We start from the raw sequence: 16956 nt of genomic DNA, 5'->3' as shown, positions 1-16956 counted from the left end.
ATGAAGATTCTGCACAGAAAGGCGATTCACGACCAGCTGTGCATGACTCTGGGACAGACGAGAAGCTGCAGAGACCTCGGGTGTTCGGGTCGAGTTCACAGCTTTGTGCTTCTTCTGCCACGCCACATTTGTCAGTGCGGGATGACATCTCCATTTGTTGCAGATTTCATTAAGTACCGTGTGTAGTATAAAACATATATTAAAAAAACACATACTTTTCAAGCAGAACATGTAATTACAAAAAGATGTTTTAGAAATAAAAATAAAAAAAACTATTTCTCTCACGTGAAATGTAATGTTTTTGTGCAACTCAGATCTTTAGACTTTATACATCATGTCAACCAGGCTGCAGAGTCTGCAGGTTTTCATACCAACCAGCCTTTACAGCTGCAGGTTTCACTCATTGGTCCTTCCTTTGTGATTGAAGGTACATGTGCAAATCAGTGTGAAACAGGCTGCTGCAGTGTTTGATTGGAATGAAAACCTGCAGATGCTTGGGCCGCCAGGACACATGAAGCGGTTCAAGCAAAGAATGATTTTACATGTTCAGATTGTTGTATGATTTAAGAAAGAGCAAAAATATCCCTTCCTACAAGAATAAGGAGAAAATTGCACGGTTTAGTGGTTTCATGACACCCCTCTCTTAGGTTGGGAACCACTGATGGAGACTGAGGTGTGAGGAATGTTGCAGGACAGCCGCACAGGTGTCAGGTGTGTTACCTATCGGCTGGTATTTCCTCTGAAATAATTCCCATCCAGTGGGTGCAAGCTCTGAAAAAAAGGGGGAAAGTAGTGACTATTGTGCGGCAGCCCTTTCACCAAAAGGCCTCAGTAATCACCTGTCAAAAGAAACGGAAGGAATCTCCTCCTAATGACCCCGAGGCTTTAGAGATGAGCCCTGACGTCTGACCTTGATGTTTTGTTTTGTAAGCTAAGAAACAGAGAGACGGAGAGGAGCGGGGGGAGGCGGGGAAGTGAAATACACTGCAGTAGTCTCACTTTTTTTTTTTTTTTTTTTTACAAACAGCTGCACTTGCAAAAGGGGCCACATGCCTTGTTTTGAGAGCCAGGATATCCTATACTCACTGCAGGTGCAAATACACGGTAAAGGAGATTCCTTATTGTCCAAATAAACACCATGAAAAGGTGTATTTTAAGCAGCACAGTAGCTGACACTCACTAGCAGCACTATCTTCTTGACAAGCAGGTGCGCTTACGGCCAATCACATCTCTCTTAGGCAAAAGGTCAGCATGATTAACGAGGGCCACACCTCTCATTTGTCTGTTAGGAAAACAATTAAGGGGAAAAATCACGACCGTCTCCCTAAACGCCGCGTCTCCTGTCGCTTGAGTCAGCAGAGAGGAGAAGCTGAGGGTGAGAGCAGGAATCCATCGTGAAAAACAAGAGTCCCTCCGGAGGGGCAGAGTGCTGCGAAGTGGGGGAAGGAGGCGACACATCCCCGCTACTGCTGCCAAGGCGTCGCAGAACTCGACTGATTTAATCATTATAACCTGATTAGTTGTTTTCTGTGACATGAAAGGAGCCTTCTGTATTCTCAGATATTATCCCACATATTACACATGCTTTATTGTTGGTTATAAAATTGCATGTTGAGTGATAAATCATGCAGCGAAGTCACAGTTGTCACATTGCATCAGTTTCAGTCGAGCAGCACACTGAATTACAAATTACAACCTCATTACTGCAAAACAAAGACTGTCATTTTGAATAATTTTCTAAATCACTGACGAAACAGTTGGATTCTGCTGACCATGGATTGTGATTGAAATCACTTAAATTACCTAATTTGAGATATTTGCATACAATTCTGACACTTGAAATTAAACTAAAATGTGCTGATCACATAAAAATGTTCTTTTTTCCCCCAAAATATAAAATTAGATATAATTGACATTTTGTTCATACACTATAACAGAAGCAACAATTGAGATATCCATATATTTAAAAAGGCTAAAAAAATGTTTTGTTTTTGTTGGTAATAAAGCTGAACTCGCTATGGACTATTATTCAAAGTTAAAAGCTAAATTATTAAAATATAGTCCTACGAAGCATCCATTGTAAAACTCAAAGAGAACTTCACTAGGAAGAACTAAATATGATGCAGATATCTGATGACAGAAATCCAAAGTATGTCTGATGAATTGTGTTTTTCTCTCAGCGGGTTGTGTGAAACAACTTGCCAGCCTCCACCGATCCTGTATGTATATTACGCTGCAGCTCAGCATGTTGTGTTCCTTCTCAAACACACTCATCACACACATCGTGACAAAAGACATTACTTGAAGACAGGAAATTTGTAAAAAATCAAGTGCAAATACATACACAAAGCAGCATTTTGTATGCTTGTATAAACAGTATTCAATTAGTTTGATTACAGAAATGTAGCTTAAAAAGAGTAAATCTTACATTCATTTAGTATATTAGTGATTGACTGATTCCAGGTTAGAGGGAGCCAAAGGAAAAATTGCTAAGTTGTTAAATTACTTAATAATGATGTTTTCGTAACAAAACATATTGTAATTAGATGATTTAAAAGTAGATATTGATTTTTTTTTCAGTTTTGAGTTTAAACTACATTTCTATAAAGGTTCCAAAATCCTAATTACTTTGCAGTTCTGAAATTGGGGGAGTTTAGGTTATTTTTGCTAAATAAAGAATCTCATACACTGTGTAGGGATTGGTACTAAAATCTAGTATTAAATAGGCAATGTGGCTCTGCAGCATGTAATACTACAAGCAAATCCATTCAGTACATTGTTTCAGTCAATAGGTTCTCTATATACACTCTCATGAATTAATTGACATTACAAAAATGAAATGTACTTTTGAATATTTCAGTATTTTTAAAGCAATTACTCCAGTACTTTTACTTAAGTATAAATTTGACTCAGCAACTTTCACTTGTATTGGAGTAATACAGGAGTATCTCTCTTCAGTACTGATGGTGTTTAAAATTAATTTAATTCTTGGCTAGTTACATTTCATTTCAGCTAAATTTCATCATCCATTCAATCAGTGCTTTTTAATGCTTATGATTGACCCCTTCAGGCCTCTTGTAGACATGCAACCTATGATATTGGGTTGTTTGGTTGGATGTTGACTACTTTTAAGGGGTTGCAAGAGAAGGTTGTGTACCCCTTCTTAAAACTATTTTTTAAAAATAAAAAAAATAGAAAACTTTCACCCTAAATCATTCACAGTATTTACTTGTACAATTCAAACTACAATCATTAAAACACATTCTGCTTCTATAATAATCCACCTTTTCCTCACCATGTTGGTTAAAGTTAACTTTGATTTAACTGCCTGTTCACAAGAAAAAAAGAAAGAAGGCAAGCTAATAAGTTCGCTAACTTAGCTAACCAGACCTCTCTGCCTGAAAGACAGCACACTGGTTTGATAGACATTTCTTTGGTAAGTGTTATGAAAGTGATAATACTTCCTGAAGTGTCGATATGTATCTTTTACTATATCATAATTGGTCTTCATGTTTTAACGCTTATTCAACAATTTATACAACATATCTCTGTAAACTAACTGCTCATTGGATGAAAAAGCCAAGCTCACCATAATTCATTCTCTGGCAGCATAATTAGGGGAATTACTAGGGCAGTTGCGCTTATCGTGGCCAAAAGAATTCAGGATAACAACATTATCGTGATATTTATAGAGAATTTCGCGTAAAAACCTGACAAATTTTTCTTTACCTTTGTTGCAATTTTTGTCTCTTCTTTGGCAAATTAATTACACTTAAATACAAGTGAGGGAGGTTACAAAGATTGTAACCATAACTGACCAAAAAGAACGATTACACTTGGCTGCAGAGTGAAAAGGCACCAAGATGAATTGACAAACTTAACTCTCTGGAGTTCATGAAAGCGCCGACGCATTACTTCCTCATGACGTCACGACGTGAAAAGAACGCTTTGAGCCCTGCCGTCTACTTCCCTCTAAAGTCCTGGCTTGAAACTTGATGCCAGTTTTTGTTTGATGATGATCGGCCAGGTAAAACCAGAGATAAGGTCAAATATATTTAGTATAAAAGTAAAAAAGTAGATGTTATCCTCATGTGTGTACTGTGTTCACATTTAAAATTCTTCATTGCATGATTGGGTTTTGACAGTTTAAAAAAAAAATTTTAATATCAGATTTTATGGTTTTGTTTTTTTCTTTTGGGTTCAAAATGTTGATCTAGTGAGTCAAAGTGGAAAAATAATTATCAAATCATATCGGTGAGGTGCTAAAAAAAAACAAAAAAAAACACGGCATGTAAACATTATTTAAGTGGCAGAATTAAAAAATATTAAAAAAAAAAGGAATCTACAGGGTAAAACCCCTTAAAAGAATGAGACAATATCATCATATGTGTATCATTAACATGATGTCAATTCATTATTTAAATTTCACAGTTATCATCAATACCAGGATATCGCGACACTCCCAGTTTGAACCACGATGAGCGGCGGGCTCCGTCTCCACGTGTCCGGCAGCAGAAATCACTCACAGGCCTTTATTGTATGTCACCGTCTTACAATCTGTTGCCATGGCGATCTCCGGCTCGAGCTGATTCACGCTGATCTGTGGGAATCAAAGCAGAACAAAAAGGTCAACAGTGCAAACAGAAATACTCGTCACAAGCTGTCGGATATAAAATGTTTACATATTGTATCCTGCAGATGCATCATGATCATCTACACGAGCCGCTAAGGATATGAAACAGTTTCATTTGTAACTTAATAATTCTAAAAGGCTTTAAATGTTCAGTATTTACTGCTAATGTGCAAAAAGAGCCAATTTGGCAGATTAAAGTCTAATTTGAGGCTTGCATCTCCTAATATTTGAACCAGAGACAGATGGCTGTTGGAGTTGGAGGCTGAATCCTAATCAGACATCTTGGTAGGTGTGAAATGGGGAAGTGGGACAAATTGAGTAGGCAGGGGGTCCAGGGGAGCACGGCATTCATGTTGCTTTTTGGGGAGTTCTTTTTTTTTTCATCTGCTATCTTCGCGAAAGTGCAAAAAGGACTTGTGCGAGAAAAACAGGCCCCTCGCTGGAACGGGAGGCAGCTTTTCACAGGACTGTTGGCGGCACATATGTCTGAAGTTTTTTGCCATATGGCTGTCTGAGCTATTTCCAGTGGTAATTAAATCCTAAACATTTTAAAGCCAGAGCTGGTTGGCTTGTGTCAGCAAGTCATTTGGCAGAGATGAGACAAAGAGAGAGAGACGGAGTGAAAATCAAACCACGGCGTAGCCACTTAATGAGTAGAATGACACATAGTGAGGCTAAAGTTAGATATCAGCCTGCGAGCCTGAATGGCATCGCTGAATGAAGGCAATAGACTCCGGGCAGATCATAACAGAGCGGGTTAAGTCTCAGAGGGCTACGCCTCATTAGGAGAGAGCCCCTGTAAAGCTCAATGGGGAACTATAAAGAGGTCAGGAGACTCCGGTCATCAACATCAGTCATTGAGACCGAGTCATGGCTGACATAAGCAGAGCAGATATTTAACACAGCGAGGAAGACAAAAGGAAAACACAATGAGCTCTTTGTATCACTATCAGTTACGATTCTAGTATTTACTGGAGTTTTTACGAGTCTCAGTTTAATACTGACACCTCTATAAGACCTGCATAAGAAAACAAGACCATCAGTGAGAAGATATTCTATATAGTTCTTCCTAAAGCCCGTCCCCAGGTCTGATTCCCATCACATATAACAATTTACAGCAGACCAGAAGAGCCTTTGTTTACATTTAGCAGTGAGTAGTATGTTAGCCAGTTAGAAGAATTTTTTTTTTTAAACAATTTTTGTTTTACATTATATTTTGTGGTTGTGGCTGATACTGAGCTAGGATCAGCAAAGAGGGAAAGAAAATAACAGACGAAGAACAAAAAAAAGGTAAAAAGGAAAGTGATGGATCATGGGAGAAACATGAAATCAGAGATTGGCGTCAACAGACCAGAGAGAGCGGGATGGAGTGTGCCAGTGGAGCTCAGACAGGTAGGGGGTAGCCTGGTTATGGAGGGCTTTGAAAGTAATGGTGAGGACTTTGAAGTGGATTCGCTGTGGGATTGGCAGCCAGTGGAGGTTATGGAGGACAGGAGTGATGTGGTCACGGATACGAGAGTGGGTGAGAAGACGAGCAGCAGAGTTTTGGATAAACTGTAGTTTCTTGAGTGTTTTGAATGATGAACCATAGAGTAGGCTATTGCAGTAGTCAAACTGTAAGACTAATCATGAATCAGCCCTCTGCCTCCTAGACAGGTATGTCATAAGAGAAAAAATTGCCTAAGTCAAGGCACATTCTGCCTAAGTCACTTTTCTCTGTTATGAAATCGATGTTGTGTCTAATTTTTTATGCAAACTTGTTCACACTTCTGTTTGAACTTACTGTTACAATATCAATAAAAAATACCAATGTGCTTACTAAATATTATGTTTTTTCCTGTTTTCCAAAAACGTTCAAATATGACTTAGGCAAATATGCTATGAGGCTAACGATATGTCTATTTTATGTGAGGTGTGAAGTGAGTTTATATGTGTGTACACAAGACACGTTTCCCAGTTTAAACAATAAATATATATTTTTTCTTGAATTGCAGGTTGCAAAGGATTTGCTAATCATTGCATTCTGTTTTTTATTATGTGTCAGTGTTGCTCATGGAAGCACTACCACTTTTGTCCACAGGTGCCGCCAAAATCAACAACAAAAAATGAACGTTCCTTAAAGTTGCTTTAAATGTTTGTGATCCCATTGATATAAATAACATTTTCAAACAAAACTGGTAAGTCCTATGTAACAGTTAATGAAAGCTTTTACATTAACAGTTGTCTGACACCTCTCTCAAATGAAAAACAATTAAACTTCAACAACAGAAAGCAGTGTTAGAAAGCCCACTTTAATGCACTGTTACATGTTTCTATTGTATCTTAGAGGAAAGACATATTCCTTAGTAGAGAACGAAGGTTTTTTGGGGGATGGTATACCTCAGACATCTGTGGGAAGAGACTGATGGCGAGAGGAAGAGCCAGGCCGAAGGCAGCGAGGCAGACCAGGCTATGGACGGGTAGGACGAGCCTCGGCCGTCTCTGCAGGAGAGGGAGCCTGGTGGGACACAGGAGGTAGAGAAACACCATCATTTCATTCACCTTAGAGTGAATAAACACATAGGTGTTGTAGCGCTTGTTACAAATTAGAGAAAAGGCAGTAGAATTGAATCAATCAAAATCAAAACAATAACAAAAGACGGAGCATGAGGACACGGTAAAGAAGTGAGGGATTATGGGACTTCTTGTCTTTACCACCATAATTGTCATTGCAGTCAGCTTTTCCCGGTGCGATTCCTTCAGTGTTCATTGTTCAGGAGGTTTTTACTAGGAGCCAAATTACCAACAGAGGTTTTTTCTCTCCAGAACAAACCAGTACAAACAGTGAATGAAGCAGTTTCACATTAAAAAACCTGTGGGGTACCTCCCAGAGGGGCTGCAAGCTGAGGTTCTGCTAACGTTTGCTCAGTTTGTTTCTCTAAAAACTTAAGATGCAGACATCTGACAACTAAAATCCTTCATCCGGTTAAAGAACGAGCAAGATACAAAAAGTCTACCGCAAAAATGTGTCTTAAACTTGACAAAAAGTCAATTTATGCCAGCTTCTGACAGACAACCACAATGCTGAGGCATGCACAAGGGTGATAAGACAGCAGTGACGGCAACCAAATGACAAAAATCAGTATTAAAATTGTAGGAAACATGATTTAAGTACACAACAATATATGACAACAATATATTGTGTTTTTTAATTTTAATGCAGATAAGTTACACATTAAACCTTTAACTTAAAATACATTTGTAAGGGAAAGGAGTTATTTAACAGTTTAAAAAAAAACTATCACCATCAAATACATCAATTATTTTCTCCAAGATGTTTTGAGAAAAACATTTTAAGGACGTTTTAAAGATCTATCTCCAGAAATATATTTTCTCGTCTCAGCCCATATTCCTCCTCCCTCCCCTCTGCCCTCCGTAGGATAATCCCCTCTTCAGTGTGCGGGACAGTGAACTCAGCAGGAGCTTGAGAAAGAGCCGCTCCATCTCTCCTCCACGAGCGACGCCTCTCCCCATAACGAGGAGAGCTACTGCCTAATGAGGGAGCTCATTAACACATATGGCTGCCATGGTTTAATTAGGCTACACACACACACACACACACACGCAAACGTGCAGATACACATCTTACAACTGGGTTACAAAGAGGAAGTCAATGGGAGAAAAGTTGTGAGGTATGAGAGTGACAAGGGAAGGTTTGGGCACAAGTTTGAAAACGCTCAAATCAAGTGAAAAACTTGCTATTATTCTAACTGAATGACAATAGTGGCTCTGTTTGCACCTGGCTAGTAGCCCTGTTCTGGTTGAGGTCTTGGCCAGGTTTAAGTGTTTACATGAACCTCTGACAACGTGACTGAGCCTCCCTGTCGCCACGAGAAGGCCAATTAATAGAATATCTGCTGACTTGTGTTGTGTCAAACACTGAACGACTTTAACAGACCTACATTTCTAAAATTTTAAGAACAGTAGCAGTTGTAGTAGTAATTTCTACATGAAACAGTGACTAAAAATATAAACAAAAGTGTTTTTTTTTAGTTGCTAAACTGTGATTATGTTTGCATGAAAGACTCAAATAAATGTGATGGAAGTAAAGCAGTATTAAATATGGTGCTTTCACTCACTTAGTTTGCAGTCTTGCAAAACCTGCTGTACTGTGTATACAGAAGTATGTGAATGGAAACAATTAAACTGTAAAGCAGGTTTGCAACTTCAACACTAAACAAACACCTCATGAAGGAGATGGGGGTGATGATGAACAAGAAAAAGCAACGGAATAAATAAAAGGCAGAGGCGTTTCTTTGTCAGCAGTGGAAGAAGCTTTTGTTTAAATTCTGTAGTTGTTCAAGAGATGACTTCTTTTAAAATAGGAATTCAGCATATTTCCCCTTTTCTGTGCATTAAAGTTACCTTGTAGAATATGTGGTCTCTGGTAGCGCTATGGAGCAATGTTTACACGAGTGGAAGATATATACATTTTCTGCTAATGGTTTCATGCTACTTCCCTGCTCTAAAGAGTTGAAACACTATGGGACAGCATAATGCATCAGCAAAAGTAAGGAAGAAGAAAACTTTAAGGGATCAAACATGGATGTAAATAATGCAGGATTTAAAACAGGATAAAAAATATTTTGTTTTAAACTTTGCACATGTTTTATGATTTATATGTAGAAAATGCACCTCACAAAGCATTTGAATACACTTTTCAGTAAAATTGTTGTATCAAAGTGCCATTGACCTGCATTATTTCTAATGGCCAGCAGGGGGTGACTCCACCGGCTGCAAAACGAAATCCATTTCTGAGTCAATAAGAAGATGACCCTACTTCCCTCAGTACATTCTCACAATGAGTTTATGGACTCAGTCATTAGTTTCAAGCCTTCTTTAAAACAGCATGATGTTCATTTAGTTAATTATGGTCTCATTTAGAGTAAAACAGACAATAAAGCAGGGTATGCTGTTGGGCGGGGCTATTGTATGATTGACACATCTCTACCAAAGTGTGTTTTACCCTTTCACAGTGTGTTTTCACTTAATCAAAGTTTGTTGAGAAAACTTTTGTTAAGTGTTGAGTTGGACTAAAATACACTCTAAGGTTAGATTGTCCCTCAGTAACAAGCGTTACTGAGGGAGTAACTAGTAACTACTGAGTAACTAGTGCTAACGTTAGCTGATGACGTCGCATCTTTCCGGCTGCTGATCCTTAACTTATGACCAGCATTTGTTTGCTCCTCTCTGCACACCAGCAAGAGCTAGTTCCTAAAAAAAGAAAGCAATGGTTCTGTAATTTGGAGGTATTTCAGATTGCAGATGAAGAGCATCTGAACCTGATGAAATTGCTTTAAAAGGTAGAAGGGTTTGAATTTGATAAAATCTTTATATAAAACAGGATGATGAAGATTTTTTGTGGCATTGAGTTAAAACTAAATACTTTGCATGTTTTGTTTAAAATACCAAGATATCATCATTATCATCATTCGGCCTAAAAATACCGGGATATGAATTTTGTTCCATATTGCCCAGCCCTACTTTTATTGAAGCAAAGGATCTGAGTACTTCTTCAACTATTGGGTATTTTACTGAAGCCACTTGATCTACCAAAGCACATGAGGAACAGAACCTGCTGTCATTGCCCTAAATCTGCTCTCAGCAGTGTAATCCATCATGGAGGGGCCGCCCAGAGACCCGTCTCTTTCCCCTTGTTCTCGCTCCATTGAGAGCCAGTGAAGGTAAGCTGACATAGAGGATAGCTGAGCCAAAGTCCACCTCACAGCCCCAAGCTCACTCCCACATACACTCCCTCTCTCTCTCCCTCTCTCTGTCTTTCCGTTCAGTCATGCAGCTGCCAGGAATCCCAAACACACCTGGGAAGCCGGCCCCGCTGCCTGAGCCCGCCTGCTCGGAGCGGTCGGGACAAGTGCTGTCAAGGATTTACAAAGATGGCTGCATTCCTCGACACACCGCAGGAACAGCGAGGCCATCGATCACAGGACGTCCGTATAAACACATTGCATCATTAAGACATCATTACAGTCATATCACACGGCACCGAATCTCAGTGGTGGAAAAGGTTCGCTGACTGCAGCTCTGAGGATGAAGTTATCTGAAACGTATTTAAGTTTCCGACTACGGGATTTTATTAAAATTAATAAGGGGTAATTTGCATTTTTAATTAATCTAACTTGTATTATAGTAGAACAATAAATCCTTCACCACTTTCATTACAGTATTAATTAACATTTCTAATTAGAAAAATGCCTCTCTAACACAGATATACAAACATACAAACACTGAGTCAATCAGTTTGGTCTCTTTTTCCTGTGAAAAAAATGCTTCTGCAGACATCAAATGATGCAACATTAGTATTTGAAACCAGCAGAAGTCACAATGTCTGAATAGACAAAGAAAAGGGCGCCACCTATAGAAACACAATCAGCAAAAAATCCAGTTGAAATGAATTATATAGGTGTTAAGACATGCCAGACCTCTCCATACAAACTGTTTATTTATAGGTAGTTACATATTTTACTTTAATTACTTTTAATTCCCCCCTATATAATCACCACCCTTATTTTAATTTCCATTTCTCTTCCCCCTTTTCTCCCCTACAAAATACATATTACTTATTTATGTATGTATTCATATATATATATATATATATATATATATATATACACACACACACATATATACAGTACTAGCCAAAAGTTTGGACACACCTTCTCATTCAATGTGTTTCCTTTATTTTCATGACTATTTACATTGTAGATTCATCAAAACTATTAATGAACACATGTGGAATTATGTACTTAACAAAAAAGTGTGAAATAACTGAAAACATGTCTTATATTCTAGTAAGCAAAGGGTGGCTACTTTGAGGAATCTAAAATACAAGACATGTTTTCAGTTATTTCACACTTTTTTGTTAAGTCCATAATTCCATATGTGTTCATTCATAGTTTTGATGCCTTCAGTGAGAATCTTCAATGTAAATAGTCATGAAAATAAAGAAAACGCATTTAATGAGAAGGTGTGTGTCCAAATTTTGGTCTGTACTGTATATATATATCTGACTGAGGATTATTCCTATGTTCCCAGGGTGCTTTGCTCCCAAGTAGCACATATTGGGAACCTGAAAAAGATAGAGCTGTTTATTTGGTTTATTATGACATTGCTTAGGGTTAGTAAAGGGGACTGAAATCATGGGTGTACGAGTAATAAAATTGTACCGTCTTTGTCTCTTTATATGTATATTTGCTCTTTCAGAGAGCTGAATTAATTGCAGCCAAAACAAGAAAAAAAACTATAATAAGAATGAATTCATTGAAAAAATAACAGCTAACCAATTATGGAAAAAATCAGTGAAAGTTAGAGGAAGTAGAGGAGTAAAAAAATCAAAGGTGACTGATTTTTTTTAACTTGTTTTCTGTTAATATATTAATATGGTAATATACATTCTGTTTTTATTAACGTTTAACACAGCAAGACATTGACAATCCGGGTTGTAGAATCAAAACAAGTTTACGGCAACTGACCCATTCATAAAATATAAAAAATGTCTCTTACTTTTCCAGTACAGACATGATGATGGGAGGGAGCATCAGGATTGGCATAGGCAGGACCACTCTGGTCAGAGCTGTTTCTAAAAGTGCCTGTCACAAAAAATAAAAAAAGGACACAAAGAGGCATTTAAAGAAGGAAGGGATGAAAAATAAAGAAATTGAATAATGTTGAGAGGTAAATGTATTGCATAATCATTTACTTTTTTATTGCATTCAGAAACATTATGAATTATAACAAATTCACACCATCATATAAAAAGCAACATACATGCCTGGCAGCCACTTTTGACGTTCCCACCACGTTCCCGTTGTCGTCGAGCACGCTGATGCCTTCCGACAGCTCAGAGTGTCTCATGAGCACCACGTTGCAGACGTTTGCGCTCGCTGTAGGGAGGTGAGAATATTTTCAGAAATGAAAGTCAAGTGTCTCACCTCCAGGAATTTGACATATTTTATTAGTTCACAAATAAGCAGATTGTCTTTTCACCCTCCAGCTTTCAGACCAGGCAGCCTGAGCAGTGCTGTTCCAGTAGCAGGAAGAGACTCAGGAATACATTTTATTCTTACTTTTAGCAGCTGTTCTTATAAATTATGTACTGTTGCATGAAGCATGCATACAATTGGGACATACTGCTTCATCATAACATGTCAACTTTGAACTTTGACCCCCTGGCTCATAAATGCTGCACAGATTGTGGGTCAGAATAGCTAGAAAAAGCATGCTGGCTTGCATACTGCAAAATTAAACCAGATGCAGAAGAAAGAAAATATTTGGTATATTCTAGTTAGCATACCATACTAGAATATACTAAATCTTTTCATGGAATAGAAAATAATGTGGTTTGGAATTGGAATGCACATTCAGCTTTTTGCCCTTGTCCTTTCTTGCCTTCTTTCGAAAATAAAATAAAGAGTGTGAGATGACAAACAGTGCTGCGAAACAATCATATACTTGCGCCTGTAAGTGTGGTCATAATAATAAGTCAGACACATAAGTGTTGCATTGCTATCTGGAGGCAGCAGAAAGCTATGACCAACAAAAACCTGGTCTGAAGTCAATGGCACAGTATTTTCACACCGTTTAAGATTCATTATTCAGAAAATGCGATTAAAAAGGCAGGTCCACAAAAAGCGCCCACACTGTTTGCAACACACATGCAGTGCTCCTCCTCCTTAGTTAAATAGGTTATTGGTGAATTTGCTCATATGCAGTCAAAAAGAGTTGTTGATGGGAGAGAGGATAGGGACATGTCTGGGGGCAGAACACTGCCCTCTTCTCCAATTTGCAGATGCACCATTTACATAGCACCCAAAACACACCTAAGCTTAATAAAGAGACTAAATAAAAACCCACTGCCCATTACTTTGTGCTCAGATTGTGTGCCGTTTAATTTGCAAATGTGGAGCTGGACACACCCTAAATGCATTTAAGACCATGCACTATAGATTGTTTATATAATCATTAACATAATTATATATAATATAATATATATAAATAAATATATATATAATAAATATATAATTGTTCAAACGTATTTCTACTGTGCTGAAAATACCAAAATTGTGCACCTATCACCTCATTCTCCTCACTTTACTCAGTAAAAAAAAGCCAAAATGCAGTACATAACTGTCATGTCATGTGTGTCATAATCCACAAAACTGAACGTCACGACAGTGTGTGTGTCTGTGTGTGACTGTGTGTGTGTGTGTCTGTGTGTGTGTGTGTGTGTGACTTCGACTTCAGTGAAATCATCAGCGAACAGCGTGTCCAAGGTGACTGATAGGTCGACAAACAGCAGTGTTGTTACCCTTTGATTTATTCACGAAAGCCAAAATGAACACAAATGTATGTTAATATAGATGGACCTTTCTCCTTGACTCTAATAGGAATAAGAAAAACTCATTTTAGAGAGTTTAGTGGTGGCGCCGCGAGCCTTTTTAATTTAAGACAACAGCGTTCAGAGTTATCTGTACTAAGGGCTGCAGGGCTCGCAGGTCGCTTTGTGAGGGGAATTCAATTGACTGAGCAAATAGCTCTTTTTACCTACAAGGGATTTTTTCATCCAGACCAATTAATAGAGGGACAGATAGTGGGATTTTGGCAGGGAATAACAAAAAATACAGCAAAAAGATCAAATTAAAAAAAAAAACAGTTTGTGACTAAATTAATAAAGGCATCAAAGTAATTACAAAATTAAATCAATTAATGCGCAAAGCTGAAATTTGTGGCTGTAATTTGAGATTATTTGAAATAATTACATTTATGTACATTCTAATTGTCATCTAATAACTGGTGGTATACTCGTGGAAATGCATTAAAGAACTTTTTGCGTAATTACTTAATAATTAATAATAATTAAATAATGATAAATATTTTCAAAAGACAACACATTAATTATCCCTGGCGTGTCTTTCCCTGCAGTTAAAAGTCTTCATAATCTAATTGAATGACAGGCCGCTGCTTGATTAGGTTATTACAAATAAATCTAGCCTTAAGTAAGCAAACAAAATGAAGCGGGTGAAAATTCAAACAGCACTTTACTTTCGCTCGCTTCAATTAGCCATTTTAATTACCTTATATATGGGCCTACCAAAACAACAACAGCAACAACAATGAACAAACATAAATCAGGTAAATGAGGCCTTGACATAGACGCCACTTTAGGGGTAATTATCCAATTTGTTTGCAGCAGCAGAGTTCTAACAAGCAGCCAATTACCAGGCAAAGGCTGCGCTGTAGAAACCTGTTGATTTAATTAAAAGAACCGCCATGGTAAGAAGGGTGGGGGGGGCCAGGCAAACAATTTAATTACGAGCCAGCAGCATTCTGGGACACGGGTCTATACCCCTGGGTGTGTGTTTGCGGGAGAGTGGCATGAAAATCAGCTTTGTGGCTCCACACATGTCTGACAAAGCGAGCTCACAACACGTCTCTAACCCCGCAGAGAGGGAAACGGACCGTGAGGAGCAGTGTGGCTGGCTCTCATACAGCCATTTGTGATGATCACACAGCATTTGACAGTGTATCTATCAACATTAGGGATAGGAATGTGTTTATTCTGTATCCGAAGATTTATATTAGGTTCCTCATTTTCTTTAATTTAGTACATCTTGGTAATTGAATAAGCAGTAGGGCCAGACACTCAAACACTGTAATATCCTAATTGTAAAAGGCAAAACATGTGTAAAAAGTACTGAGGCAAGTATTGTGGTGCAGCAGTGAAGTCACTGCCTGTAAAGTCTACAGACTTAAGAAATAAATCTTTATTCGTGACAGATCCTCGGAACAAAATCTCACCAAAAGGATATCAGACATGGATGTAAACTGCAACTTGACTGCAGTGGAGGCGAACACAAGATGTTAAATCTACTTCATGCTTGTTTCTCTTGCTGCTCATTAAACGGGAGTGATTTCGAAAAAATATCTCATTGTGATTATTTTGACTGATATTGCAATCCTGATATGTTTCAAAAATATTTGAAGAATTATTCTCTATAAAATGACCATGGTGTGAAGTTTATATGAGGAATCTGGACCAATCAAAGATCTTTTCTTCAATCTTTAGAATACTATTTGTAATTATGTATAACTTATAACTGTGTTACTTAAAATTATGTATTACTTCCAACTAATGCATAATTTGGGACAATTAAGCAACTTTGAGTACCTTTAAAAGCACTATATGAATCTGATTTATTATCATTATTATTATTATTATCATTATTATTTTTAGTAGTAGTAGTAGTATTACAACTGTGTAATACTTATATGTGTGTATAATAATTTTGGCATCTTTATTCTCATTTTCATAGAAAAATATACGATCCTGAAAGTTTGGATTCTGTGTAAAAAGCTGGTCATTTTTTGAGAAATTGTCGTCTTTTTACTCCGGTCAGTTTCTTCAAGACTTGACCAAATCTACACTATGAACTGAAACATATACTAGTTTGGTTTAAAAGGCCATTTTGGTAGAGAACTGGGTTCAACCCCTGTCCTTGTTTCACTGAGCTCTTTGAACTCACCCACTGCTGGGAAGGGGATGAACCTCTGCACCAAAAGCCTGGTGGTTGGGCTGAAGCGGCTGGCTTTCTGGATTAAAACATTTAAACCCACCTGAAGAAGAAGTAGACACACATCAATGTTTGTAGCTAATATTTAAATACATTGTTCAACTTTAAAGTGTCTTTAAAGAAATGGTATGTTTGGGAGAAAAAGGACAGCAGCACTGTGCATAAACAACTAAATACAGTGTTTTAACACACCAGAGGGCTGCAGTCAGGAGGCTATGTGCTCCCAGATAACACACCACAACGCCACTTCAGCCTTCGGCACTCCCCAACCCGGCGGGGGGTCGTCACCAGGGCGGACGTTTAATTGGAGAGCTCCTGCCCCCCTCCTCCCCGCCCCGTTGTTCCGCCCTGCAGACACCCCGCGATTTCTGTTCTGTGCTTGTTGGCGTTGTCAAGCCTGAGGGCAGCAGCCGGATGGGCGCCCAGCGGGACCAGTAATTGGCTCGGTTTGAGCCTTGTGTCCACACTGAGGGCCGTGTCAGGCAGGTGTGTGAACGTGTGTGTTATACTCCTTTGACATCGGAGTCTTTGATGATGTGAAGGTAAGAAAAATGTCCAACTGATAAGAATATTGTGATGGCTGGTATTCAAAGGTTTATGCTCAAAACATTTCAAATTATTCACCTAATAATATATTCCTGTCAGGGTGGAAAAACATTGAAAACAACAATAATCTTTACACTCCAGATTAACCGT

At 38.2% G+C, this 16956-nt stretch overlaps 1 protein-coding gene across 3 annotated transcripts in view; it reads right to left on the bottom strand.

The window, feature by feature from the left end:
• Positions 1-16956, bottom strand: part of sfxn5a (sideroflexin 5a) — a 39606-nt gene that overhangs the window by 4374 nt on the left and 18276 nt on the right. The window contains exons 10-15 of one of the 3 annotated variants that reach the window (XR_009395865.1): positions 16213-16303; positions 12458-12573; positions 12194-12279; positions 7013-7130; positions 4445-4600; positions 4-771 (exon numbers count right to left, since the gene is read on the bottom strand). Coding sequence is in view for 1 of the 3 variants with exons in the window: in XM_059353296.1 (XP_059209279.1) it covers positions 4523-4600; positions 7013-7130; positions 12194-12279; positions 12458-12573; positions 16213-16303 (489 nt within the window). In the remaining 2 variants the exon portion in view is untranslated. Of the gene's footprint in view, positions 1-3; positions 772-4331; positions 4601-7012; positions 7131-12193; positions 12280-12457; positions 12574-16212; positions 16304-16956 lie in introns of those variants that run through there. The other 2 variants (XR_009395866.1, XM_059353296.1) reach the window with 2 other exon arrangements.

This window comes from Centropristis striata, chromosome 16, assembly GCF_030273125.1.
Source record: "Centropristis striata isolate RG_2023a ecotype Rhode Island chromosome 16, C.striata_1.0, whole genome shotgun sequence".
Lineage (NCBI taxonomy): Eukaryota > Metazoa > Chordata > Actinopteri > Perciformes > Serranidae > Centropristis > Centropristis striata.
Note: the sequence above shows the minus strand (reverse complement) of the source record. Positions and strands in the feature narration are given on the sequence as shown.